The sequence below is a fragment of the Camelus bactrianus genome, chromosome 9 (genome assembly GCF_048773025.1).
Source record: "Camelus bactrianus isolate YW-2024 breed Bactrian camel chromosome 9, ASM4877302v1, whole genome shotgun sequence".
Lineage (NCBI taxonomy): Eukaryota > Metazoa > Chordata > Mammalia > Artiodactyla > Camelidae > Camelus > Camelus bactrianus.
The window spans coordinates 3616756-3644560 of record NC_133547.1 but is presented as its reverse complement, the minus strand read 5'-3'; the positions used below and the strand labels follow the sequence as shown (position 1 = coordinate 3644560).

Sequence of the window (27805 nt, the reverse complement as noted above, 5' to 3'; positions counted from 1 at the left end):
CACCCTAAACTCTGCTGTTTTGAGGGTTTTCGTGCCTGGAGGGGAAACACTTCCACCAGCGAGCACAACTGTAGTCAACTGCGTGCGTAGAGACGGCCTCTGAACTATCTGGGGTATCTTAGGAGCTGGGCAGGAAGTGAGTAAGAGCGGCTTCTACGCTGGAGGCCACGGAGGTGTGTGAGTAGAATCTGGGGTCGTCTCTGGAGAACCTCCGGCGAAGACCAGTCCTGACTCCTTGTACGTCCTGACGCGGGGCTCGTGGAGACCCCTTCTCCTGGGCAGGGCACAGGATGACAGACGGTCTGCGTCTACCGCCTTTGCGGGGCGCAAAAGTGGGCACGCAGGCTGCACACCCTTCCCCCCCCCCGCCCCCCGCTTCTGCCGCGCACACAGCGTCCAGGTGTCCCCCGGCCCCTCCCGCTCCGTAGGGCACGCAGCCGGGGACACAGAGCTCCCGCGTCCCTTCCTACCCCTCCCTCCGCGCCGCGCGCCGGCTTCCACCCAGGGGCTCGGCCTCAAAGCCTCCTCAGTAGGCGGCCTGGAAGGCACCCAGCAGCAGCCTCGCGGACAGCGCCCCGTTAGCTCAGCGCCGCCCAGCATCCGCCGCCGCCGCCACCAGGCCCCGCCCAGCGACAGCCGCGAGCGAGGCCGCGCCTAGGAAGACTGCGGATCGCGGTGAGTGAGCCCGGCCAGCAGGCAGGGACCCGGGCGCCCCGGTCCCCTCCCGCCCCAGCCCCGGGCCATGCGTCGCGACCTTCAGCTCCCGCTGTCTTCTTGGCTCTGTCAATCCGTTTCAGGGCCCCAGAGCCGCCCCTTAGAAAAGACCCCGGGGCCCCCCTCCTGCACTGGGGCCTTCCCTCTTGCAGGAACCAGGAATCTGGAGCCCTCAGCACCCCCAGCCTCGTCCTCGTTAAGCTTCTGAGCCCCTCCCTCTTTGTAGGAGCCAAGAATGCAGGCCAAAAATATCTCTCCCTTCCAGACCCAAGAGGCTCGGCTTACAACCACATCTGGGCCCGCAGCCTTGGCGTCATGTGGAACCTGGGAGTCCATGCCCCCAATTCATATCTCCCCGATTCCAGAAATTTTGCTACCAATAAACCCCCTCCCCTGCCCTTACCGACAGTCACATAGGGGACCCAGGGGTCGGGCCCGTAAGTCCCTCACACCGCGAATCCCAGTGTAAATGAGGATTAGGGGACCCAGTTTGTTCCTCCCTTAAGAACCTTAAACACAGAAATCCAACCACAGTTCTTTTGGGGACCCAGGAGACGGGACCTCAGCCCAGAAACCCCCTAAAGCCTAGGGATCAGCACACCCCTCACTCTTTCCTACTTCAGGGACCCAAGAGGCAGAAACCCTAGCCCATAGACCCCATTAAACTGAGAGACCCGGCCCTCCAACCCGCGGCCACCCAGATGTCCAAGATTTCATCCATCCTGGACGAGCGGGGCTGGAGCAGACGAGGAAGGAGTGGGCAGAAAGGGAGAGGGAGAACTGAGTGAGGTGAGCCTGGGGTGGGGACCTGGGCTGGGGGGCTTTGTCCTAAACAAAGTCTAAACAGAGGGGTTGCCATGGCAACGGCCTTCCAAGGCCTGCCCTGGAGACTTCTCTAGAGCTGTGTCGAGGAGGGCAGCCCCCTAGAGCCTCCACTCCGCCAGCTGTTGTGTCTTCCTGTTTTGTCACCACGGAAACAGTGACCTCAGCCCTCAACCCCCACCGCTGGCGGGGCGGAGGATCCGCCGTGTATTTATCCCTGGAGGGCTGTGGTCTTTGCCTTGGCCCCGCCCTCGGGGCGGGGCTGGGATAGCCCTGGCTGGGGGAGTCCCTTACTCGCCTAGAGCCCGGATCTCTGGCCCCGCCTCCGGCCCCGCCCACACACTCTGTCCTGCCAGCCAACCCCACCCAGCCCGCAGACCCTTCTGGTCCGCAGCTGTCGCCTCTGCTTCAGCCGCAGCCGCCACAGGCCTGTAAGGTGAGGCTGCGGGAATCCTTGAGGGTGGGAGCAACGTCCAGGATTCTTGGGTGCAGAGGGATTCCAAATGTCTGAGTCCCTAGAAAGACGGGCTGGTTCAGGACTCGGGTTCCTGGGAGAGCGCTGGAGACCTGAACTCACACAGGTCATGCATCTGAAAAAGGAGGATGCCTGGAGCCTAGACTGTGGGGTCTGATGGAGGAGAGGCTGGGGGCCTATACTCCTGGGTCTGATGGAGGAGGGGCTGGGGGCCTGGCTTGGGTCTGAGGGTGCAGAGGGATGGGGACTTCTTGGTGCCCAGGTTGAAGGGGACTGGAATCTGGTACAAGGAGGTCCTGGGGGGCTGGGGAGGAGCTTGGAGTTGGAAGCCCTGGATTTGAGAGAGTGGCTGACCTTCCCATCCAGGGGACCGAGTCTGAACTTTAGACTAGAATGGCCAGTGGGAGGGGGCTGGGGGCGTGCTGAGATTCAACACCCCTCTCCCAAAGTGTGGACAGAGCTGGGCCCCGGGGTGTTGAAAGCAGAAGCTGGGGTTCAGGGCGCGATTCTGAGTTAGTGGAGTGATGGGGTGTGGTGCTTGGCGTGGAGGTGGGGAGAGGACTGGGGCGTGGCCGTGAGAGGCCCTGAGCTACGTCGGGAAGCCGCAAGGGTGTTACTTCTCCCTCCTCCGGTCTCTGGCAGTGCATTCCTGAGCTCTGACCTCAAGCGGCGGCTGGGGGCGCTGAGAGTGGAGATGGACCCCTTCCGTCCGGGTGGTCCGTGCGCTAACCAACTTTCCAGAGGATACTTACTGATTGTGACCTGCCCTCTTATCTCTGGGAGCGTCCCAACTTCCTCCTAACGGACCGGGTGGGGGCGGAGCAGGAGGCGGCGGGCTCCCGCGCAGCACCTCCCAGGTGGCCCGGGAGGCCCAGCTCTAGCCGAGAAACCTGCCTTCCGGAAGGTGGCGGGAGGTGTGGTTACTATCTAGGGACTGGATTCCAATACTGTGCAGTTTCCTGACCCATGGCGGGGGGGGGGGTGGTCCTCTGGGCGAACCCAGGGGTCCGGATTCCCAACTATTCCTCTCTTTGAGACCTTCCTGGGGGTCCAGGCTCCCAGCCCACCATATCAGGACCCAGAACTCACATTTTGAAGGACTCAGAAATTCGAACTTGCAGGATTCTCCTCCTGGAACCTGGAGTCCGGGCTTCCCGCCCCACTCCCCCCACCCCCCGCCCCGGAATCCACGAGCAGGGCGGGGGTCCCAGCACCGCCTCCGGGTCCCCGCCACATTCCGAATGACTGGGCTGACTTGAAGCCCTTATAAGGCACGGAGACGCGGCGCCGGCTGGGCCGCCCGCCCCCGCAGCCACCGCCCAGGTCCCTCCCGCCGCCGGCCCCGCGGTTTTCCCGGCCGGAGCAGGGTTAGGATGACACACGCCCACGCCGGCCCGCAGGACTTACACTTTCGCCGGGCTCCCTGCTTTCCCGCCGGCGCAGTAAGGGACGAGGGGAGGAAGGAAGGGGCGGGGCTTCCCTGGGGTCACCCACCCGGACCTCCTTGGGGATCGGGGCCAAGTCCCTGCCCTGGCCGGGAGGCGCGCCCAGGGTCTGCAGAGCCTCACCTCGTGTTCCCGGCGAAACCCGGGCGGGCGGCGGGCCAGCTGGTCGCCTGGGTCCCGGGAGGGCGGAGCCGGGTCCCAGCTGGAGGCTGACGTTCTCTTTCCCTCCTGCCCTCCGACTGGCCTTTTCCAGGTGTCTGACTTAGTCGGCCTCCAGAGCCGAATCTTCCTCTGGTGGGGTCCTCAGCGAAGGCCGCTGGTGAGTGCGCTGGGGTCTCTGGGGTCTGGACTCCTGGGTCTGAGGGAGGAGGGGCTGGGGGGCTGTATTCCTGGGCCTGAAGGAGGAGGACTTGGAGGCCTGGACTCCCGTGTCAGAGGCAGGAGCCAGCTGAGCGTCCTGAATATTGGAGTCTGAGGCCAGAGTTTTGGGTGGTGGGTGCTGCTGGGTCTGAAGGAGGGGCTGGGGACATGGACTCCCAGATCCTGAGATCTTTGGGTTCCAAAGAGAGGGGCCCAGACGCCTGTGTATCTGAGGAAGCAGCATGTTTAGGGGCTGGCCTCTTGTGTCTTCAGGGAGTTGTTGTGTAGGAACCAGCTGGGACACTGCCTGACCCCGGAAGGAGGAAGGTTTATTTCCCTGTGGCTGAGAGAGGCCTTCTGAGCTTTTTAGGGGTGGGAGCCAAGTGATTAGATATTTTAGGGCCTGAGGGAGGACCTGGACCCCTGGTCAGAAATTGAGGCTAGGCCTTTGGGACAAGGATGTTAAACAATAGATTCTGAAGGGACAGAAGACAGCGGATTTCCCAGAGGCTGGTGTGCTTGGTGCTGCGGGCCCAGAGCCTCAGGGTGGGAAGCTGTATTACTGAATGAGAGAGGCCTTGAGTTCTCAGTGGCACTGGACTGGCTGAGAATCTGGGTAGCTGCATTTTCCAGAAGTTGGGGAACTAGCTGGTTGGTTCCTGAGCGGGGCTGGACCCCATGGAGATAGGCAGGGGGAAGCCCAGCTTCCTCTGCAAAGAAGTACTCCAGACTAAAGCAGACTCCTGAGATGGAACATTAGTTCCAAGAGGGAGGGAGAGCCCTTAGTCTTCTAGGAGCTGGGACCAGATGCCTGCTCAGGGAGAGGCGACAGGCAGGGAGGTTGGGCCCTCTGATCAGACATGGGTTCTCTGAGAATGTTCCCACTTGGAAGCTGGACTCGTGACCATTTGGAGGCTGGAAATATTTAAGTCCGTTAGGTGAAAGAAGGAAGTTGGGCACAGGCGCTGGGGTGCAGAGCTCTGGGTCCTCCAAAGGGAGGAAGTGTGGAGATGGGGTTTTTAAGAGGTCACAGAAGGCAGGGCCTCTTCTTCTGACAGGGGTTATGGGAAGGGCAGGGGAGGAGTGTGCTTTAGAACAGACTCTTGGGTGGCTGGGTGGCTGGGTGGCTGAGTCCCAGGAGGAAGTAGGGCAGGTTTACGGGTCTGGAGTGGGAAGGGAGGCATGTGGTTTTACAGGAGGGGGATTTCGGGGCAAGGAAAGGAGGATCTTGGGAAGAAGAGAAAGAGGAGCCTACAGTCCTGAGCTCTGACGTGGGAGGCGGGAAACCTGAGGGCGGAGCGAAGAGGGGGCTAGCACCTGGGTGACACCTCATCCCAGTAGGCCTGGGACTAGCCTACTTTGAAAACTGGAAGGCCCGCATCCTGGGTACCCCCCCCGCTGGAGACCAGATTACTCTGTCCACACTCCCTGCCCCACCAGGGAGGCAAGGGCTGGGAGCCTGGATTCTCCAGTTTGCAACTTTCTTGGGACACTTTCTTTCCCCTCCCGCAGCCATGCCGGTGACGGTGACCCGCACCACCATCACGACCACCACATCGTCGTCCTCAGGCCTGAGCTACCCGACCATCGTGGGGTCCCCTCGGGCGCTGACCCAGCCCCTGGGCCTCCTCCGCCTGCTGCAGCTGCTCTCCACCTGTGTGGCCTTCTCTCTGGTGGCCAGTGTGGGCGCCTGGACGGGGGCCATGGGTAACTGGTCCATGTTCACCTGGTGCTTCTGCTTCGCCGTGACCCTCATCATCCTCATCGTCGAGTTAGGAGGGCTCCAGGCCCGCTTCCCCCTGTCCTGGCGCAACTTCCCCATCACCTACGCCTGCTACGCTGCCCTCTTCTGCCTCTCGGCTTCCATCATCTACCCCACCACCTACGTCCAGTTCATGTCTCACGGCCGCTCCCGGGACCATGCCATCGCCGCCACCACCTTCTCCTGCATCGCCTGTGTGGCTTACGCCACCGAAGTGGCCTGGACCCGGGCCCGGCCTGGTGAGATCACTGGCTACATGGCCACCGTGCCGGGCCTGCTCAAGGTGCTGGAGACCTTCGTGGCCTGTGTCATCTTCGCCTTCATCAGCAGCCCCTACCTGTACCAGCACCAGCCGGCCCTGGAGTGGTGCGTGGCCGTCTATTCCATCTGCTTCATCCTGGCAGCCGTGGCCATCCTGCTGAACCTGGGTGACTGCACCAACATGCTGCCCTTCCCCTTCCCCAGCTTCCTCTCTGGGCTGGCCCTGCTCTCTGTCCTCCTCTACGCCACCGCTCTGGTCCTCTGGCCCCTCTACCAGTTCGACGAGAAGTATGGCGGCCAGCCCCGGCGGTACAGGGATGTGAGCTGCGGCAGTCAGCACACCTACTACGTGTGTTCCTGGGACCGCCGCCTGGCCGTGGCCATCTTGACAGCCATCAACCTGCTGGCTTACGTGGCCGATCTGGTGTACTCGGCCCGCCTGGTTTTTGTCAGGGTCTGAGGCTCTGCCCAGTGGCTCCTGACTCCCTCTTCTCACTGGAGGTTCTCTGCCAAGTTCTGACGTCCTCTGATGTCCTCTTCCTGGTCCCCTCTTTCCTAGGCTTCCCACATCCTTCCCAACTCATCCAGCTCTCTTTCCTCTTTCCTTCACTTCTGCTCTTTTTCCCCTCCTGTTTTGCCCCTTTCTCTTCCCTCTCTCTTCTCCATTTTCTCCTGTTTCTGGCTCTTTTCTGGTCATCCTGCCTCTTTCTTCATCTTCCTATTTCCTGACCACCTCTTCCTTTTTCCCTTCTGATCCCTCGGGAGCCCTGAGATTTCTTCCTCCTCTGCCCCACCGCCCCCTCCCACCTCCAAAGGTGCTGAGCTCCACATCACACACCCCTTTTGCAGCTGTTCATACCCTGGGCCTCCGGAGGGGCCTCATTGCCAAAGCATGCCTGCCCGCCCTGCTTGTGCCTTAGTCGGTGTGTGTGTGTATGTGTGTGTGTTTGGGGGTGTGGTGGGGTGGGTAACTAGGGATTGGGCCTCCTTTCTCCCAGCAGAGCGGGGTGTCCAGTGCACCTCCGCTTTAAGTTAAAAAACAAAACTCTAGAGGTCAATAATTTCCAATGGGCAGAAGCCTTAAAGCATAGACCCTGGGTCCCTAGGCCCCACCTGGTGCTCAGCCTCACCTGAGATTGGCTCCAGAATTTTTGCCAGGCTTACTAGAACCCCACTGCCTCGACGCCATCTTAAAGGAAGCGAGGGGTGGATACCTTCCATCCCAACTACTCTGGGGTATCAGAAAAGAGCTGGCAAAGAACTGCACGGTCTTGAAGAAAACTGAAGTATTTGTGATGGGCAGCGATGTGGCCCTCCAGTCTCAGTGTTAAAGACAGCATCTCCGTCCTCTGCAGGGAGGAAGGAAAATGGCCACTGCCAGCCTTAAAGGTGATGCTAGCCTGGGTTTTTTCCTTTACTTTTTTCTGGTCACAAGGGCCAACAATTACTGGATGGCTCTGTTCTTAAAAGGGAAGTTTCTTTTCAAAAAAAATTTGGGGGGCGTGGGCTGGGGGGCTGGGAACTGCTACTGTGCCACAGTCAAAGGAACTGCATTGCTTGAGTGTGTGGTGCACACACACGTGTGTTTCTGTGTGCTAGTTGCTTTCTGCTGCTGCTTCCTGCTTCTCTGGGACTCACATGCATAACATGATCTATATAAATGTATAAATATATATTTTATTTTTTTTTAATTCCTCGGAGCTTCTGGTTCCCATCAGCCCCTGCTGTCAATCACAGAGAGAAGCTTTGTCCCTTCTCCCACATCCGTAATGTTCATTTTTAAAAAAACCTCAACATAAAGATAAAAGAAAGACTTGTGCTTGCTTTATTGTTATCCAGGAGAAAGGGCAGGGCCTCGATTCCTGGGTTTGGTAGGAGAAAGAGGCTGGGGTCAAGATGACATTGGCTTTGTAAGAAAAAAACTAGCTAAGTCTGGATCTTCCAAACTACTCCCTCACATCAGGAGAGTTAGACTAGAAATGAACAAGATTTCGCCCTCCTTGGAGTCCCACGAGCACATCAGAAATACAATGTCCCTTTCTGAGTGTGGCATCTTTCCTCCAAAATCAACTCCTCAGGTGTCCCACATCAGGAACAGCCTCTCAGGGCTGAGAACGCAGGTACTTCTTACCATTCTCTCCTCTCAGTCAGTTGGTGGCTCATCAAACACTATTCTTCCTCCTAAATCCTGTTGATATCTGTCCCCTTGTCCCAGACCCAGCTCAGGTTTCAATTGGCTTCACCTGAGCTACTGTCCCAGCCTCGTCCTTAAGCCTACCTGCAGCCTACCCTGGCCCCAGAGGGATGCTCTGCCTTCAACATCCAGATCTGATCCTGCCCTCCCCTGCTTAAATCCTTCTATCCCACTCAACATGGCCTATAGGTAATACCAAAGTCCCTCAGTCAAAGCCTTCAGGATCTGACCCTGCCTATATTCTCACCCTCAGCTCCATTTTACTGTCAGTTCTAAGCTGCCTGACACACCTGGTCCATAGAACACCTTGCTGAAGATCAAATTAATTACTCCTGCAGTGACTCTCTGACCCACAGTCCGTTTCTCCAGCTTGAGGACGATCACAAATACATCAATATGTGAATCTGGAAAAAAACTCCAGGATCATGCAACCTATCTTCTTCATCTATACCCGCAAAAGCTATTGGGCAGAGATCCTGCAAGGGAGGGAAGGGTCCCGCTGGAGGAGGGGGAGGGGCTAACTAGAACAGGCGTACGTCTTTTTGGTGAGGAAAAGGCTCCTTTTGATCTCTGCAGTGACCACCCCAGAATTCTGACTCACACCAGTCCCCACCTTCCCAAAGGGCGTCTTGCCCCCCACCCCGCTTCCCCATCCCGTGCTTGAACCCTTTCTGGAAGGCACCAGGCAGAACCCCTTAAGAACCTGGGGGTGAATGCTGGTAAGTAGAGAAAGAACCCAAGCAGAACTAGAATAGGGCGCGGTGGGATTGCTAGGTCAGTTTTAGGGGCCACCCCGCCCCCCATCCTCTGTCCTGGGGCACGGCAGAGGCCTGGAGGTGGCTGGAAAGTCAGTGGATCCTATGTTTGGGGGGCTAGGAGAAACCTCGGATACTCTTATCTCCCCTTCGGCTTCCGGGAGCTGGACCTGACTCCCAAAATTCCCAGAGAAGCTGTGATGGGCGTCCGGCGTACCCAGGAGCTGCGGCAGCGCCCCGCCCCGCTTCGCGAAGCATGCCGGGAGAGGAAGTTCTTGGCCGCGTTTGGAGAACGGCCAGTCCGCGGACCTAGACTACAAGTCCCAGAATGCACGGCACCCTGCAGCCCCGGGTGGGCCGTGGTTGCCCTTGGCAACAAAGCGGTTCTCCTCGGAGCCCGGACTAGGAAGCTCTCGGGAGCTGGGGGAGGGACGAAGCGCGACCAGAGAGGGAAGGGACGCTGGTGGAGGCACAGAGGGGGGAGACGGGAGGAGACCGACGGGGCCAACAATCAGACAGACCCTCCCAACCCCCTGACGGAGACGCAGAGTAGTACAGAGACAGCAGGAGACTGGGACTGAATCACAGAGGGACGTGGAGGGAGGGAGAGGCCCCCAGAGATGAGAGAGATTCATAGAGCCAGGGAGACAAATAAAGTGGGTGAGAAAGGGACAAGGATAGAGTTGAGGCGGGGGGAGGGGGTGGAGGAGAGGGAGAGAGACCCCCAGCGACAGAGAGAGAGAGACTGACAGAACCAGAGAGTGGGCTAGAGAGAGGGACAGGCACAGAGACATACCGAAGGAGGAAGAGGCAAGCACGAACAGAGATTCGTAGAGACAGAGACAAAAGCATCTACAAAGACATGGACACGGAGGGAAAGGGATGGGGAGAGAGAAATAGAGGGAAATAGAAGAGGACAGACAGAGAAAGAGAGATTGACTCTCAAAGAGAAAGACATGGGGTGTTGGTGGCGGAGAGACAGATCCACAGAGCCAGAGAGACAGGGAGAGGAAGAGATTCAGGGAGACAGAAGTGCAAGAATTTATGGACAGGAAGAGACAGAGGGAGACTGATTCACAGTGAGACAGATACAAAGACCCAGAGAGGGTCACAGGATGAGTGACAGACATAAATGGAGACACACAGTGAAGAAAACAGAGAAATAAAAACAGAAATTTTCAGAGACAAGGAAAGGAACCCTGATCTACCCAGAGAAACAGGGAATGAATGCGCCAGAAATACAAGGAGAGGAACAGAGACCAAGGGAAAGAGACACTTCCGGAGGGAGGCATAGACGTACAAATTCACGGAAGTCCAGAGAGAGAAACTAAGACTCGGGTGGCATCAGAAAAAGTGAGACACCAGACCTTCCCACTGGATCTCAGCTCTAATACAAAGTTTGTGTAACGAAACACAGTGACAGACACAGAGCTCCGAGTGGAGTTGCAGTGGGCTAACAGACCCACCGAGGCACCCTAGTGAGGAGGAAGATGGGCCACGCGACAGATTGGGGAGGGGGCAGGGCACGGCTCAGAGGATGCCCCCTCCCTTCAGCCAGCCCCCAGAGTGGGTGTGCGCACGTGTGTGTGTTGGAGAGGGGAGGGCATTTGTCCCGAGTCTCAAGGAGGGGGGGACGCCTTTAAGCCGAAACCCCGCCCCTCGGTCGTCATAGCAACGCCTCCCCCCACCCGGGGCTCCAACATTTCAGCAGGTGCCTGAGCTGGAGCTCCCACCGCCGCCGCCGCCCGTGCCTCCGGCTCCTCCGCGCCCTTGCCCTCGGCTCCCAGCCTCACTCGCCCGCTCCCCCTGGCGGAGCCGGCGCGACCCGGGGTGCCGCTGCCTGCCCCTCGCGCTCAGCTCCTGGAGGTGCCTCGCCCCTCTCCTTGCCACCTCGGAATCTCCCGCTGGCTCTTTTGCTCTTCCAAGTCTCCGGCTCTTTGCCCTTCCACCTGTTTCCCCAGAAAGACAGGATCCTGGTCCCTGCTACGTTCCTGGGGCCATGGCAGGCCTGGGCCCCGGCGGAGGCGATTCAGAGGGGGGACCCCGGCCCCTGTTTTGCAGAAAGGGGGCTTTGAGGCAGAAGGTGGTCCACGAAGTCAAGAGTCACAAGTTTACCGCTCGCTTCTTCAAGCAGCCAACCTTCTGCAGCCACTGCACTGACTTCATATGGTGAGGGAAGGGGGCTGGGGACGAGGGGACTAGGGCTAAAGACCCCTGGCACCATATCCCTGAATGATGAGGAAAGAGGGGGCTTTGGCCCTAGGGTCAGAGGGGGCTGGGGGCCTGAACTCTTGGGTCAGAGGGAGGAGGGGCTGCTGTCCTGGACTTCTGGGTTTGAAAGAAGGGGCTGGGGGCCTGGAGTCCTGGGTCTGAGAGAAGAGGCTCTGGGAGCTAGAATTTCTGGGTTCTGTGAAAAAGAGGCACCTGGGGCTCAGACTCCTGGGTCTTGCAGGAGGAGGATGGGAGGATGCAGGCCTCCTGTGATGGGCAAAGGTGAGGGGGCCAGGTACCCTTTTCTGCACTGACCTCAGATCCTTGACTCTTACAGGGGGATTGGAAAACAGGGCCTACAATGTCAAGGTAAGAGCTGGGGACCTGGACTCCTGGGACCCTCAGGAGGGTGGAGGCTGGAGCCCCACAGCCTAGGCTGCTGAACACACGTGTTCTCTGGTCCCCAGAGAGGCGCGGGGGAGCCCGGGGCGGGGGGTGTGGCAGAGACACAGCCTGCAGTGGGGAGGGAGCTCTGACGGCGGGGCCACAGCGGAGGTGGTGCTGGGGGCCCCTCCCTCGGCCAGCTCCAGGTGGGGACAGATATTTGGAGAATCTGTTACCATGGAAACAGGGAGATTTGGAAAAGGGGAGCTGAAGGGAGGGGGGCCGGAGATGCAAAGTCAGAGCCCCCCCCAGACTGCCGTTTCCATGACAACACCAATCGTCCTAGGCAGGGGCAGGGCGGGTGGGGTCACCAATGGGCGAGTGGGGACCGGGTGGGGCCGGCAGTTATGGGGGCCGGGAGAGGGGGACGAGTCCTAAAACACCAGCTGCTACTGCTGACAACAGTGAGTCAGGAAGCGGGGCGGGCCGGCAGCAGCGCCCCCAGACTCACTTCTGCCCAAGTTGATGCTCTCTGTTCTGCCGAAGGACATCTCTCTGTGTTTTCTCTCTTCTAGTCTGCCTGCCTGTCTCCTTGCTTTCTTATCTCTGTCTGTGGGTCTGTGTCTGTCTCTGTCTGTCTCTGTCTCTCTCCCTGTCTCCCTTTGGCTGGGTGTATGCACTGGGCTCTCTATGCTCTGTTTCTGTGATTCTCTGCATCTCTGTTTCTTTCTTTGGGTCCACCTTTTGAATTTCTGTCTCCAGTGCCTCTGCCTCTGTCTCTTTCTCTGTCTGTCTCTCTCTCTCTCTGCATGTCCAGGTCTCTCCTTTGATTTTTCCCTGTATTGAACCCTCTCTGTCTATCAGGATTTCTCTCTCTCTCTCTGGTTTTCTTTCTGTTGGGGTCTCTCCTTCTGTCTCTTTTTGATTTTCTGTCCATTGGATCCTCTCTCTGCCTCTGTGTCTCTATGACTCTCACCTTCAGTCTGCAGCTTTGTGGTTCATCGACGATGCCACGAATTTGTGACCTTCGAGTGTCCAGGCGCTGGGAAAGGCCCCCAGACAGACGTGAGTGCCCGGACACCTGGTTCTTCCTCCTCAGGCCGCACCCCCGCCCTCACCCCCTCGGCGTCCGTCCCAATTTCTCCTGCTATTTTTAAGGCTGGGAGGGGAGGGGGGCTGGAGAGATATGGAGAGCTAGTCTGGCCCAGATTCCCTGCCCTTGGCCTGGAAAGGGGGAATGAGAGGGGACTGAGACAGGCTGGGGACCCAAGTAGGGGACCAAGGAGGCAGGGGTAAGGGGACTTTGGCACTGGAGGAGGTGGGCTCTGATCCAGGAGTCAAGAGATTTTAAAAAATAGAGCTGAGGGAGAGAGAGAGAAATTGATGCAGGTACCAAGATCCTGAGATAAGACAGAGAGAGAATCTCAGGGATGCAGAAAAAGATAGACATCCAGACGGAGAGACTGAGGCAGAGTGACAGGAATGGAACAGAGACAGTGACACAGGAGGAAGGAAAAGAGGCCCCAGAGAGACTGAGAGAGTCAGAGGTGCAGATACCTGGAAAGAGAAACTGGAATAGAAAATGGAAGATACTCAGAACTGCTTAGGACGTGCTGAGGCGTTAGCGTGAGAGATCCTATAGTACATATGCACACACATGTGCCTATACAGACCCCTCCTGTGCACACACACATATACGCATATATGGACAACCCTGTGTGCACACACACATGATGTACAGATTCCCCGTGTGCACACACATGTGCATACACAATTCCCCCATGTGCATATGCATATGCAGACCACCCCGTGTGCACACACAAGTTCATGTGCAGATCACCTGCATGCACACACATATATGCATATACAAATCCCCTATGTGCACACACGTGTGTACAGATTCCTGTGTGCACATACATGTGCATATACAATTCCATGTGCACACACACATGTGCATGTACAGTTCCCCCATGTGCACACATACAGATACACACAACCTCTCTCTCCTTCCTCCCCCCACAACATCAGGGCCTACAAGAACTGTCAACTCTCCTTGCCCATCCCTGATCCCTCCTTCACTTTCTGTCTGGCCATGGGGCTCCTCTCCCTAAACTTCAGTTTCCCCATCTATAAAATGGGGCTGACCATCTAGTGTTGACCAATAGAACTTTCCACAATGATGGAAGCATTCTGTATCTTCGCTGTCCAGCTACCAGCCTCCATAGCTAGCTGCCGAGGGATGGAAATCCAAATTCGATTTAATGTGAATTGATTTCAGTTTAAATTGCCACCTATGGTCAGGGCTACCGTATGGGGTGACATCAATCTAGATGCCTCCAGGCTTGTTTTGACAGTTCAGTGAAGTCAGGCAGGTTAAGAGTCTAGCCCAGGGTGTGACACAGGGTTGAAGATGGTTTTAATGATTAGCAGATGGAGAAGGAAGCAGAATGACAAAGAGGGAGGGAGGGAGATGGCCACAGAAGTCCGTGAGGCCTTTTGCCAGCTTGTCAGATCAAGAAAACTGAAGTTTACATAGAGGATGTGACTTCAGAGAACGTATATTGAGCACCACTGTCTACCAGCACCTGTATCTGTTACGACTGGCTCTCTTGCTGCCCGCCTCCAGCACCAGCACTACATCTGACTTTTCCAATGCTCCTTGCATGCACTCATCAGGTATCTTGTATCCAGTATAGAACTGAATCCACGCAACAGCTTATGTTAGGTTTCGTTCCCGTCTTCACCTGAGAGAGGTCCTGAGCCAGGGCACCTGGGCTTGACTCCCACCTCCACCATGTGCGGGCTCTGTGACCTTTTGGAAGGTCATAGTTTACCTCTCTGCACCTCTGGAGTTCCTCATCTGTAAAATGACAATGATGGCCATCCCCTCACCTTTAGGGACTAAATGAGTCAAATACGTGGGACAGCACTTGGTACACAGCAAAAGACGAAAGATTGATGATTTCCATTGCAAAATTGTTCCTATTCCCGACGAGGAAACTGAGGGAAATAGTGAGGATGAGGACTTTCCTGATACCACTCTGGGTTTCTCTTTCTTCGTGAAGCCTTGAGCTTTCCATCTTGTTGTGGGCAGCGCAGATCAAGGGCTGAAGAGGTGCTCGGTGCGTGATGAGCATGACGTCGCTTAGTCTCCACCAGTGCCCTTTCCAGGAGGGCTCTGGCTCCGTTTAACAGGGAGGAAGCCTGAGCCTCTAAAGAGGGTGGTGTGGGGGGGCGGGCCTAGCTCAGTGGTAGAGCGCATGCCTCGCATGCACAAGCCCTGGGTTTAATCCCCAGTACTTCCATTAAAAAAACAAACAAACCTAATTACCTCCCCCACCCCACAAAAAAACTTTAAATAAAATGAAAATAAAAAGGGCAGTTTGGAGGGAGGCCACACAGCTGGGTAGTGAGCAGAGTCAAAATCTAGCCTCTGGTCTTTCCCAGTACCGTGTCCTTTTTAGTAGCTCCTTTCACCTCCTATGTCAGGTGTCCTGCTGGGAATTTTCACCCACAGTATCTCATTTTGTGCAGTAGGAACCCTTTGGACTAGGGTCAGCTGAAGATCTTTAGAGATCCAGAGCATTAAAAGTGATCACGGCCACTGCCAGCACCCTCTTTCCACCAAGTAGGATTCAAAATATCATCCCCACTAAACCGTAAAATAAATGGAAGTCCCAGAATGCCCTGAATTTCCACCCTAGGATAACTCTTGCAATGCATTCCTAGAAAAAGGCAAATATCAAATTATCTAACACTCCGACATTGCTGAGGGTGGAAGGAGGGATGTTTTACTGGTATCCTAAGTGCATGCTTAATTAGACTCGACATTTAGCAGTGCTTCAAGATATAGATTGTTTACTTCCACCTGGCAGAGGAGGATGCTGGGGCTGAAAAGTGGGCATGTACTTGCCTGAAATCACGCAGCTGGGAAGTGGCCTGCCTCTTAATTAAACCCAGGGCTACATGAGGACTGCAATAAAATCACTAATAATAACCATAGCAGTGGGAACAGCAGTAAAAGTAACAGTACCGAGCACATTTAACAGGCCAGGCCCTGCTAAGGGGTTTACACCTAATCTTTCATTTAGGATGCCTGAGGCCTTAAAACTGAGAGGTCATAGTCTCCACTCCACAAGGGGCTCAGAGAAGGCAGATTATCAGGGGGCAGACATTGAGGGAGGCTGACAGTGAATAAACTGGGGTTCATGGTGGCCCACAAGTCCTCAAAGAACAGTTTGTGGAAGGCTGAGGTGGGTAGGGACTATGGGACGTTGGAAACCTCCCCTCGCTTCAGGTTCATCCCAAGTGCCACCGTGTTTTGAAATCTTCTCTGATCAGCCTGTTTCAAAATTCAGTTCCCCCCACCCCAGCAACCCACTTGCCTGCTCCATTTTTGTCCAGAGCACCTGTTAGCATCCATCGTACTGTATATTTTATTTATCACGTTCATTTTCTGTCTCCCAGCACTAGAAAGTAAACTCCACATAGACAGGAGTTTTTATTTGCTTCGTTTTGTTTTGTTTTGTTTTGCTTTTTCATGGCTAGGTCCCAGCTCCAAGAACAGTAGGAGCTTAATAAATATTGTAGAGTGAGTGAGTGAGGTGAAGCAGCAGGAAGACTGGGAGAGCAAGGAGGAAGGAGGAAGGGTATAAAGGGATGCTCTTTTAGGACACCCTCCCGACCCCTTCTGATCGACTCCTCCCTGCCCCCAGGATCCCCGGAACAAGCACAAGTTCCGTCTGCACAGCTACAGCAGCCCCACCTTCTGCGACCACTGCGGCTCCCTCCTCTACGGGCTGGTGCACCAGGGCATGAAATGCTCCTGTGAGTCTACGCTTTCCGCGCCTGCCAGAACTTGGCGCTTCCCGGGCCCTTGCCAAAGGGCAGGGTCGGGGTTTCGGGGAATGCTGGGGAATGGAGTCTGGCGTTGGGGCTGGGGCCTGAAGTGCCCGTCCGGGTTTCGTCCCCACAGGCTGCGAGATGAACGTGCACCGGCGCTGTGTGCGCAGCGTCCCCTCTCTGTGCGGTGTGGATCACACCGAGCGCCGCGGCCGCCTGCAGCTGGAGATCCGGGCTCCGACCTCGGATGAGATTCACGTCACGGGTGAGCCCCGCCCCCTCGCCTGGCCCCACCCCTTTAGCCAAGCGTGAGGGACCCGTGGAATTCACCTGAGCTGCCTACCTCCCAACCCGGGAAGCCCACTCCCCTCTCGCAGGTCACGCCCACACTCCTGACCCCACCTGCAAAGGCTGAGCCCCACCCTGCCACGCCCCTTCTAGCTGGACACCAGGCCTCCAGCCTCGCCTCTGGCGACTTTCTGTCCCTCTTAATGACTAGGCACCCAGGTCCTCGAGAGGCAGGGATGAGAAAGGACCCAATTCAGAGGAGGCTCAGGTTACTACTGGTGATACGGCCAGGGTCCTGGCTCCTGGGTCCTAGTGGAAAAGGGGCTTTGGGTCTGATCTCTGGGTCACTACCTGGGAAAGGGCTTCGTGCCCTGCCTCCCGAGTGCTGGAGAAGCAAGAGATCAAAGCCAGCTAGCCATGAGAAACGAGGCTGGAAGACCGGAATTCTTGATTGCTGACTAGGGGAGGGCTAGGGAGCCTCTTCCTCCATCTCTAAACCCGTCTACCCTCCTCCGCCTTCTCCCCCAGTTGGCGAGGCCCGTAACCTCATCCCAATGGACCCCAATGGTCTGTCTGATCCCTATGTGAAACTGAAGCTCATCCCAGACCCTCGGAATTTGACAAAACAAAAGACCCGGACGGTGAAAGCCACGCTAAACCCTGTGTGGAACGAGACCTTTGTCTTGTGAGCCTCGGGCGCAAGGGAGGCTGTGATGGCTGATCTGAGGGTCCTGGCGGCCTACAAGACCCCAGAGAACAGCTGGTGGGAGGTGTTTGGATAGAGGGAACCTCAAAAAGGGCAGAAAAAGGTGGTGGGAGAAGAAAATGGAGTGAATGAGGGAGAGGGATGGAGATAAAGAAGGTGAGAGACAGACAGACGTCTATGTGTTTAATCTCCATCAAATCCCACTGCTTCGGAGTGACACAGATCAGAGAAAGACAGACAGACACAGACTCAGAAGAAGAGAGACAAACCCAAAGAGAATCACAGATGGAATGGGAGGGGGGAGTGATGTGTGGGTGGCCGGGGGAGAAAGAGAAGCCAACTGACAGAAAGACAGAAGGACAGATCTGGAGGGAGGAGAGGGGCCCTGAGCGTAGGAGAGATCTGGATAGAGAGGCCAGGAGACAGGGATGGGGACAGGCCAGGGAGGGAGGGAGGGAGACTGAGACCCGAGTGGTCTAGGTTTACTTAGGGGCCAGGGAGGGAGAGAGACCCTCTTCCAGAGGACCAGGTGTAGGAAGACAATTTATGGAGCAGGAGAGGCCCCAGCTCACTGAGTTCGCCTCCTCCAGCACCAAGGATGGGGAGGTGGGGGAGCCACGAGCTGGGCCCCTCACTGCACCCCTCCCTTCCCGCAGCAACCTGAAGCCGGGGGACGTGGAGCGCCGGCTCAGCGTGGAGGTGTGGGACTGGGACCGGACTTCGCGCAACGACTTTATGGGTGCCATGTCCTTTGGCGTCTCGGAGCTGCTCAAAGCGCCAGTGGACGGCTGGTGAGAGCCTGGGCGGGGCCTCCGCCCCCGCATCTCCGTCTGTTTGTGGTCTCTCCCCTTCTAGGCCACTATCTTCTCTCTACCTCTCTGTCCTTCTTTTTCCCCTTTTCCCCCGTCCCTCTCTCCTTATCTCACTCTTTCTCTCTCCATCTCTGTCTCTCTGTCTCTTTCCCCCCTTCTGATGTCTCTGCCTTTCCTGTGGGTGCCCTCCCCCACCCCTCCCCAACCGTCTCCCCTATTCCTCCTGCCCTGCTCTGGTCTCTGTCTGTATGTCAGGTACAAGTTACTGAACCAGGAGGAGGGCGAATATTACAATGTGCCGGTGGCTGATGCTGACAACTGCAGCCTCCTCCAGAAGTTTGAGGTACCCAGACCCTGGCTTCCCCACGGAAAGCCCAGCCCAGCCTCCCATGGTTCAGTTGGCCTTTCCCAAACTACCTCTGTTTGCCTGCTGATCCTTGGCCTAAAACTCCCAGAAGATCCCGGAGTTCCTTCTTCTGCTTTTCCAGGGGCCCCCTGCCCTAGGGTCTGATGAGAACTCAAACTTCTATCCATCCCCATGGCTTGGAGGTCTGGGGGCCCCCACCCCCTGCTCTAGGGCAATCTCCTACCTCTCTGGGGGCTCTGACGTGGGGCTCTTTCTTCTCCCCCAGGCCTGTAACTACCCCCTGGAACTGTATGAGGTGAGTAGAGCTGAGGCCTGGAGTGGAAACTGCTTAATTCCTGTGGTCTGGATCCCACGCCCACCTCCCACCCCTCTGATGCCTGTCCTCATGTCCATGCACACGGGCGGGGCACATAGCTGGCAGTGGGTCTTGGCTTGCTGAGCAATCCTGGCTCTCCAGAGGTGAATCTGACCCTCAGGCAGCTCCCCAAGGTAGGGACACAGTGACAGATACTTAGATTCCAGGATGATGTGCTAAATTAGAGGTAGCCCAGGGAACTGAAGAAGCATAGAGGAGGCACTAACCCAGCCTGGGTTGGGGGTTGCGGGGGGAGGTGGTCAGGGAGGGCCTCCCTAAGGAGATGACAGCTGAATTGCTCCTTGAGTTTTTCTGTCTACTTATCACTGTGGCCTCTCTCTCCTCCATTGGTTTTTTCACTTACTGAACACCTCTTTCCTGAGGTTTCACATAAACCATGCCCTATTCTGGGAGTAGAATCAGGCCATTCCCTGGGGAGTTCCTCTTTCAAAGCAGGAGAAATCTACAGATAGAGAAGGAATGTATATGATAATGAAAATGGCCTTGGGCACTGGGGAGTCCTAAGAAGCACCTGGCAGGACCAGAGAGAGTCCCAGATAGCTTCCTAGAGAGGATGTGCTGGGTTCCCCAGGCAAAGAAGAGGGAGACCAGATTTTCAGGTCAAAGGAAGGATTGCTTTCTCCCTCATTTATTCTTTCAAAACACATTTTCTTGAGCACTCTGTGTCCAAGGAATGGTTTGAGTCACTGGGGACATAGCCAGAAACAAGAAGAGAGAGAAAAAATAAATCCCTGCCCTCATGGGGGCTTACACTCAGAGAAAGACATTAAACAAAATAAAGGAGCAAATGAGAATGTGTGAGAAGGTGATGAGTGATATGGAGAAAAATAAACATTAAGGAGGCTAGGGAGTGCAGCTGGGGAAAGTTTCTGTGATTTTAATGGCAGTGAGCAGAGAAGGCTTCACTGAGACAGTGACTGTTGGGCAAACCGAGAGAGTGAGCTATGAGGACAGTGGAGAGCTTTCCAGGCAGAGGGAAGATCACATGCAAAGGCCCTGAGGTGGGAGCAATGTCTTCACAGCAAGAAGGTGAGATGCTAGAGCCGAGGGAGGGGTGAGGGTGGGAAGAAGTAGGAGATGGAGTCAGAGAGGGAAGAGGTGGGGGACAGCTTGGTCATTTATTGGAAGGATTTGGGTTTTAAACCCAGTGAGATGGGAAGGGCATTGGAGGTGACCTGAGAGGATTTAAATTTGGACAAGATTTAAATTTGGACAGCCTCAGTGTAGAGAATAGGTGTAGAAAAGTGAAAGAAGACTATTGTGAAGACCCAGAGGGGAGTTGCTGGTAGCTTGGCTCAGGAGGACAATGGTAGGAAAGGTGTTCAGATTCTGCATATGCTCTGGAGGTTGAACAATAGAACATGCATCCAGTACCCATCTCCTGAGACCTTCATCTACTCAACATCTTCTTGCTAAAACCCCAGCCACACGCTGGGTGATGGTGAAGAAACAGAAAATAGGGAGACAGGCTCTGGCTTTAATGGATTTTGATTTCTGGCTCTGCTTTTTACCTGCTGTGTGACTTTGGGCAAGTTACTTAATGTATCTGTGTCAGTCTCCTCTTCTCTAAAATGGGGAGCAGTAGGGTGATAAGGATTTTCCAGAGGATTAATGGCATATACTAAGCTATCTAAGTGCTACTTGAATAATAAATAAACCCTCCAGGCCATGGGAAATTAGAGAAAGTTCTTAAGTCAAGGAGGAGGGTGGAGACAACATTTTTTCTCCATCTTCCCATCTGTCCATTTCCCCCCATCCCTTTTGTCCTTGGATTCTGTCTCTCTTCGGGATACCTCCTTATCCCCTTCTGGGGTCTGACTACCTCCGGATCTCTCCCCTTTCTCACAGAGGGTGCGGATGGGTCCCTCTTCCTCTCCCATCCCCTCCCCATCCCCCAGCCCCACCGACTCCAAGCGCTGTTTCTTCGGGGCGAGCCCTGGACGTCTGCACATCTCCGACTTCAGCTTCCTCATGGTTCTGGGAAAAGGCAGCTTTGGGAAGGTTGGATTTCTGGGGCTCTGGGGGAAGGGGAGGATGTCTGAGGAGGGGTCAGGGTTCTGGTTCTTAGAGATGAAGCGGTGGTGGAGGGACTGTAGGCTGTTGAGTCTCCAAAGAGGGTTTGATGGGGCCTCTTGTGTTGCTGGAGAGGAGATGTGTAAACATGTGGATAATTTTCCCTGAGAGAGTGGTTAGCAAAGTTGGGGCACCGGGTCTCCTGAGAGGGAGAGGGCGGACCTGGGATTCCTTTGCATTGTGTCCCTGAAATGGAGGGGCAGAGACCTGCCCCATTGGGTTCCCAAAACTGACTGGGCCTTTCTGGCCTCTGTCCCTAGGTGATGCTGGCAGAGCGCAGGGGCTCCGATGAGCTCTATGCCATCAAGATCCTGAAGAAAGACGTGATTGTCCAGGATGATGACGTGGACTGCACCCTGGTGGAGAAACGCGTGCTGGCCCTGGGGGGCCGAGGCCCCGGAGGCCGGCCTCACTTTCTCACCCAGCTTCACTCCACCTTCCAGACCCCGGTAAGAAAAGAGAGGGGAGAGGCTGTCTCAGGACCACCCCCCACTGGATGGATCAGGCATTTGCTTTGAGATTCTGAGTTTATGGCAGGGCCAAAGACCTCTATGAACTCTGATTGGACGTGGCCGGCTCTTCAGTGGGTGTGGCCAGAATTCAGGTGCCCTGAAGGGGCGTGGCCAGGAGACTAGGATTCCCCAAGTGGGCGTGCCCTGACCCAGCTAAGTCTTGAGTGGGTGTTTTTTGAGTAACAGCTTCTGGAGTAAAGGAGTTCGTGGAGAACACCTTCCGAGTGAGCTTGCCTACAGCTGGGCTCTGGGTAATGAGGTTGTCACTCTTGGATTCTGAGTTTAGGACTGGTCAAACACAGTATTTCCCCAAGACTGTGTCATGGGACAAGAAGTCCAGAACCATCAGAGGTTTGAGAGGGTGTGACTCTACTTCCAAGAGCTCTGAAGGGATGAGCCAGCTTCCTGGATTTTTTTTAATTAATATTAATTGCAAGTGAGGCCTGAACAACTTTGATTCCTAACAGGTGGTCAGGATTGCATATGCATGTGGGTGAATATGGAAAAAGGTTTCAGTATTCCTCGGGTTTCAAGCGAATGGTGGGCCTCAGTCTTCAATTCTGAGAAGCAGGGACCAGAACGCCTGTTCGGAGTAACAGGGGATGGGGTGGGTGAAGATTCTGAGGTGGCCGGTTCAGAATCTTCGGGGCCACCAGGTGGGCATAGACAATTGCTCTCTGGATATCTGACTGGGTGGATGCAGAGCCTTCCACGTTTGTCTTGAACGGGCAGGAATGGATGTTTCCTAACCCTGGTGGGCGTGTCCTTGCCTCTGAGTCCCTTTCGCTCCTCCCCAGGACCGCCTGTATTTTGTGATGGAGTATGTCACCGGGGGCGACTTGATGTACCACATTCAGCAGTTGGGCAAGTTTAAGGAGCCCCATGCAGCGTAAGTCTTGGCCAACGCGGGGGGTAGGGGGCGGGGGGCGGGTAGGTGGAAGGCAGTGGGGTCCAGCCTCTGACCTTCTGACTCCCCACCCCCTCCTCCAGGTTCTACGCAGCAGAAATCGCCATCGGCCTCTTCTTCCTTCACAATCAGGGCATCATCTACCGGTGAGCAGTCCCCGGCCTTTCAGTGGAGAGAATCCGATCCTTACAGGGGAAGGGAATTAAACTAAAGGTTCTAGCCTGTTGAACTCTGCCCTTCCTGCAATTCCTACCCACTCCACCCTACTCACCCCCAGGGACCTGAAACTGGACAACGTGATGCTGGATGCTGAAGGACACATCAAAATCACTGACTTTGGCATGTGTAAGGAGAACGTCTTCCCCGGGACCACAACTCGCACATTCTGTGGGACCCCAGACTACATAGCCCCCGAGGTAACCCTACCTCCCCTGCTCTTGGCTTTCTTCAAGTTCACTGAGTGGGTGTGGCAGACTGTCTAGTGTTCATAACAGGGGGGCCTGACCCTGGGATCTTTACGAGAGTCATGGGTGTTGCAACAGTGAGCAGCACAGAGGCTTACACATGGAGCATTGTAAGTGGGCGGAGCTGGGTCTCTAAATAGGCAAAGTGGGTGGGACCTGTGGGTGAATGTTCTAAAGAGCAGGACCAGCTCTTAAAGATTCTAAAAGAACAGGAAGACTCTCAGTTACTGGACTGTTCTAAGAGGGTGGAGATGATTTCCAGTGTACTCTGAGTGGGTGGGGCCCAGCCTCCATGAGCACTAGGCATGTGGAGGCTGTCTCCTGAATATTTCAAGTGGGCAGAGAATGCTCTGACTTTCGGGGGTGGGGGTGGTTAATGATCTGACTGTATATGAGTAGATTGAGCACATGTCCTGACTTTTCTCACTTGAAGGAGGAGGTGAGGTTGGTGGTGTGGTCCTTGATCCTTCTTGGCAATGTCTTCTTGACCTTTCTTCTATGCCAGTGCCCTAGTACTCAATGCCAATGGTTTCAAACCATAGCTGATGATCAGAATCACTTGGGAAGATTTAGAGACACACACACATCTTCCTGCTTCTAACTCTGGTTTATTGTGGTTAGAATTCTGCCGGGTTGGAAACATCTATTTTAAAGAGCCCCCTAGATGAATCTGGTATGTATCCAGATTTAAGACACCCTGGTATCTGAAATTCTGCCCTAAGTACCTGATATTGTAAGGAGAGAGTCCAGTTACCTAAACATCTAGATGGGTAGGACTTGTGACTGGCCCTTAGGTAGCTGGTTTTTTGTTTGTTTGTTTGTTTTTTTGGAGGTACTGGGGACTGAACCTAGGACCTCATGCATGCTAAGCACACACTCTACCACTGAGCTGTTACCTTTCCCCCAGATAGTCTTTTTATTTTGGACCAAAGGAATGTCCTAAGTAGGTAGAGTTTGTTTCCCAAATTCTCCAAAGGATGGAGATCTGGCCAAAGTGTTCTGAGTGGGAAGGGTTTGTACTGAAAACACTTAAAGTGGGTAGGGTTCTCAGGTGGTGAAGCCAGAGGGACTTTATGTTTTTTAAAGCACAAATCATAATTCCTTGCCTTCCTTGCTTCCCTGCCAGATCATTGCCTACCAGCCCTATGGGAAGTCTGTTGACTGGTGGTCCTTTGGGGTTCTGCTGTATGAGATGTTGGCAGGACAGGTAAAGGAAGCTGGGGAGAGGCTGGCTTTGCTAAAGGCAGCACAAAGTGGGTGCCGCCTGTTACATGGACACTATTTCAGGAAAAGCAGGTCAGGAAGAGATGCCTATAGGCTAACGTGGTGTGCTAAGCTGTGGGGAGGCCGTGCCACATGCGAGAGCGCTCTCCATGGTCCTGAAGCATTATCATCCCACAGGCTAGGGGTTCTTCAACTTTTTATGTGCCACAGACCCCCTACCAAGAATAATGTTTTTAAAAGCATGAAATAAAATAATAGCATTATAAAATAAGCCAATCATATTGAAATATGGTTATCAAAATGTTAAAAGTTTAATTGAGTCTCATTTAACCAACTAAGTAAATTTGACTTAAATGTGTGTGGTTGTCTAAATATATTAGAATATGGACATACACGTGGCTTCCTACTAATAAATTAAATGGTAATACTTCACAGAAATAAGAGGTAAATAGGAAGGTCTACCAGTAAGTCTGAGTAGAGATGACTGATATTTTGAGATATCTGCAACTCTTGTATGATAAGAAAATACCTGATATCCATTGGTGATGAAGTCACAACTACTACTGCTGTGGTTTGTCGCCTACATTCATACTTGAAGGGGCTGCTGAATTTCAGTTAGAGATTTTAAAAAATAAAGATGCATTTTTCTCCTGTCCAAGTTTACGAACCCCCTCATTTGTATAAACAGACCCCCTAGAACCCACATTACAAAGCCTCGCCTGGGCACTGCTTTTCCTAACCCCAGAAGACTGGAGGACACTCAACTAACTAGGAGATGGATTTTTACAGCTTTTCCTGCAGTTTTTCTCTCTTCTATTTAACTGACATATTGCCTAATTAGCACCCTGCTGATTTACATAGCAGATAAAGAGAGGGAGCAGCAAAGAGGTGCAGAGAGCTGAAGCATCTGAGATAGAAAATAAGAGAGTCTGAGACTGAGAAAGATACAATTTTGGTGGTTTGGTCAAATTTCCCCCTAGGAATTTAGCAGGGGTGGTGTGTGTTCATGGTGGGTGATGGCGGGAAGGTAGTTTGTCAAGTCTCTCACTCTTTGTCCTCTCTACTTCCTTAGCCCCCCTTTGATGGGGAGGACGAGGAGGAGTTGTTCCAGGCCATCATGGAACAAACTGTCACCTACCCCAAGTCACTTTCCCGGGAAGCTGTGGCCATCTGCAAGGGGGTGAGAGCCCCCTGACTCCCAGATTCTCTGGACCCACAGCTTATACACCCCACTGCTGCCAACTGGGGCTGCCACACAGGGCCTCTATTCACATTAGAAATCTCCCACTCCTCAAGTCCCTTTACTTCCATCTGCTGAAAAAGTTTATACAGAGATTTTGTTAGAACGATAGATAATGTCCTGCCCTGCTGCCACCTCCCATCCAAGGATGGCCTCTACCCCAACCTCCTCTGCTGTCCCCACTTCCCAGCTCACTCCAGAAAGTGCTAGATGGCCAGGGCCTTCCTCTCCAGCCCTGGGTGGGTCGGATGAACCTGACTTCTGCCATTTTTCTTCCTGCAAGCAAATCAGCCGAACTCTGGGAGCCCCAGTCTCCTCCTCTGGGGTTGGGGAGTTAAGGGAGGAGGAAAAGGCTAGCCAATGGCAGCCTTTTGACAGGTGTCAGTTAGCACACTTCTGCTTCTAGCTCCTGTCTCCATGTCCCTCTGACTGTCTCTCTCTGGGTTTCTGTCCCATCCCTCTGCCTCCATCGGCACTTGATGGGGCTTTCTGTGTCTCTATCTTTTCTGTGTCCTTTGGGATCTCTGTCCACCTTTTGCACCTTTGTCCTCCTCTCTCTGGGTCTCTCTCCTACCCTTTCTCTGAGTCCTTACCCTCAAATCGGGTCTTTATCCCTCTCCCTGGATGTTTGTCTCCTGGGTCTCCGTCCCCCTCTCTTTTTCCCCCACCTCTGCCCCTGCACCATCTCTACCTTCTCTGGGTCTCTGTCCTCCCCACTGAGTAACCCCTCTCTCTGGATCTCTATTCCCCATTTTCTCTGGGTCTTCAATCTCTCTCTCTCTCTCTCTCCCCTTCTCTCTCTCTCCCTCTCTCTCTCTCTCTCTCCCTCCCCCTCCCTCCCTCCCTCCCTCTCCTTCCCTCTTTCCCTCTTTCCCTCCATTCCCCCACCTTGGATTCTTCCACCCCTCTTTCCCCTCTTCTCTTTCTGGGTTTCTCTGCCCCACACACTCTCACACCTTGATTCTGCTTCTTTCTTTGTCTGTCCCTGGGTCTCTGGGTTTGGATTTCACCCACCCCATCTCATTCATCCCCCCTCCCTCTTTCTCCCTCTCTTCTTTCCCCTCCCTCCCCCTCCCTCCGCTTCCCTTGCTGTTCATTCTGGATCTCTGTGCTTGTGTCTCTCTGTTCCTCCTTCCTTGTCTTCCTCTCTCTCTGTCGGTCTCTGGGCCTCCCTGTCTGGGACTCTGTCTGTCCGTCTGTCTCTTTCTGTGTTTCCCACAGTTCCTAACCAAGCACCCAGCAAAGCGCCTGGGCTCAGGGCCAGACGGAGAACCCACCATCCGAGCTCATGGCTTTTTCCGCTGGATCGACTGGGACCGGCTGGAACGACTGGAGATCGCGCCTCCGTTCAGACCCCGCCCGGTCAGTCACCTTCTGGAAACAAAACCTTGGCCTCTGGGGATGGGATACCCCTGAGTTCCAATACCTATATGTGGAGATGGGGTGGGGTTCCCTGTGGAGACACCCTAAAGAGAGATGCAGAGGCCATGAAGGTTGTGCAGAGGAGACAGGAGATGGATATGGGGACATAGACACTCCAGGAGCGGGCAGAACTTCATGTTTCCCTCGCGTTGTTTCCCACAGTGTGGCCGCAGCGGCGAGAACTTCGACAAGTTCTTCACGCGAGCAGCGCCAGCGTTGACACCGCCAGACCGCCTAGTTCTGGCCAGCATCGACCAAGCCGATTTCCAAGGCTTCACCTATGTCAACCCGGATTTCGTGCACCCAGATGCCCGCAGCCCCATCAGCCCAGCGCCTGTGCCAGTCATGTAATCTCACCTGCTGCCACTAGGTGTCCCCATGGCTCCCTCTGCCACGCCTGCCTTACTTCCCCACCCCCTTTCCAATTCTAGATCTTGTTCCCCAGCATTCTGGCCTCTGCCTCCTGGGTTCTAGATGCCCCTCCCCAGCGTTCCTGGCATTCTAAACTCCATACAGTCTCTAGAGCCGGACCGTGTTCTAGATTCTGCCGCGTTGAGCCCTAGATTCTGACCTGCCTCAGTGTTCAGGACTCCGCTCCATCAAGTTCCAGAACCACCAACACCATCCCAACTCTACTGAGTTCTAGACTCCATCTTGCTAGAATCTATGCCTCGCCTTTCTCCTCCTCCCCTGGGAAATAGTCTCATGTGGTGGAACTATTCCAGACTCTGATTCCAGAATAATCCCCTCCTCCAAGGCCCCACCTACCTGCACTGCATTCTGGAGTAAGTGGGAGGCTGTGCCCCCATGCTCCAGCACCCCACTTCTATGCTCTGGAGACTCCTGGGATGTATGGAGGATTCTTTCCCCAACTGTTCCCAGTCAGCTTTTGTCCTAGACTCCCCCATTCTAAACCCATCACTGCATGGCTCCAGTCTTGCTCGGAACCCTACCCCCACCCCAATGCCTGCCACTCTTGGGGATTCTCCCCCTCTCTTCTTCTTTGCCTCTCCCACCTGGCCACAGCTGCTGGAGAATAAATTTGGGATGCTGATGCTGAAGTGTTTGGATGTTTTCTTCTAAGCTTGGAGAATGAAGGGGGTGTGGAGCTGGGACAATGACTGTATATAGAAATAAACAGAGAGAGAAAGAGACAGAGAGATAGAGACTGGGGAGGGGACAGCAGAGA

At 54.8% G+C, this 27805-nt stretch overlaps 2 protein-coding genes across 6 annotated transcripts; both read left to right on the top strand.

Moving 5' to 3' along the window:
* Nucleotides 1-416: 416 nt before the first annotated feature.
* MYADM (myeloid associated differentiation marker) lies at nucleotides 417-7652 on the top strand. 5 transcript variants are annotated; one of them, XM_074369139.1, is made up of 4 exons: nucleotides 417-675; nucleotides 1338-1503; nucleotides 3710-3775; nucleotides 5329-7652. In XM_074369139.1, exon 4 carries the CDS (start codon nucleotides 5331-5333, stop codon nucleotides 6297-6299), a length of 969 nt encoding a protein of 322 aa, XP_074225240.1. In that variant the 5' UTR covers nucleotides 417-675; nucleotides 1338-1503; nucleotides 3710-3775; nucleotides 5329-5330; the 3' UTR covers nucleotides 6300-7652. The 5 variants fall into 5 exon arrangements, with proteins under 5 accessions (XP_074225240.1, XP_074225243.1, XP_074225241.1 ...); XM_074369142.1 differs by lacking the exon at nucleotides 3710-3775 and adding an exon at nucleotides 1839-1972; XM_074369140.1 differs by lacking the exon at nucleotides 1338-1503.
* Nucleotides 7653-10495: 2843 nt separating this feature from the next.
* PRKCG (protein kinase C gamma) lies at nucleotides 10496-27657 on the top strand. Its single transcript, XM_010961835.3, has 18 exons — nucleotides 10496-10957; nucleotides 11337-11368; nucleotides 12366-12448; nucleotides 16099-16210; nucleotides 16359-16490; nucleotides 17042-17198; nucleotides 17876-18010; nucleotides 18287-18374; nucleotides 18664-18693; nucleotides 20623-20775; nucleotides 21108-21296; nucleotides 22157-22248; nucleotides 22350-22412; nucleotides 22544-22682; nucleotides 23857-23937; nucleotides 25027-25134; nucleotides 26416-26556; nucleotides 26779-27657. The coding sequence occupies exons 1-18, from the start codon at nucleotides 10788-10790 to the stop codon at nucleotides 26965-26967; spliced, it is 2094 nt and encodes a 697-aa protein (XP_010960137.1). The 5' UTR covers nucleotides 10496-10787; the 3' UTR covers nucleotides 26968-27657.
* The last annotated feature ends 148 nt before the right edge of the window (nucleotides 27658-27805 follow it).

Excerpts from the sequence above, each read along its gene's own strand:
- MYADM (XM_074369140.1), top strand. The coding sequence starts at position 5,331 with ATGCCGGTGACGGTGACCCGCACCACCATCACGACCACCACATCGTCG.
- PRKCG (XM_010961835.3), top strand. The coding sequence starts at position 10,788 with ATGGCAGGCCTGGGCCCCGGCGGAGGCGATTCAGAGGGGGGACCCCGG. Across the intron at positions 11,369-12,365 it reads ACAGGGCCTACAATGTCAAG|TCTGCAGCTTTGTGGTTCAT; the intron begins GTAAGAGCTGGG and ends TCTCACCTTCAG. Across the intron at positions 23,938-25,026 it reads ATGAGATGTTGGCAGGACAG|CCCCCCTTTGATGGGGAGGA; the intron begins GTAAAGGAAGCT and ends CTACTTCCTTAG.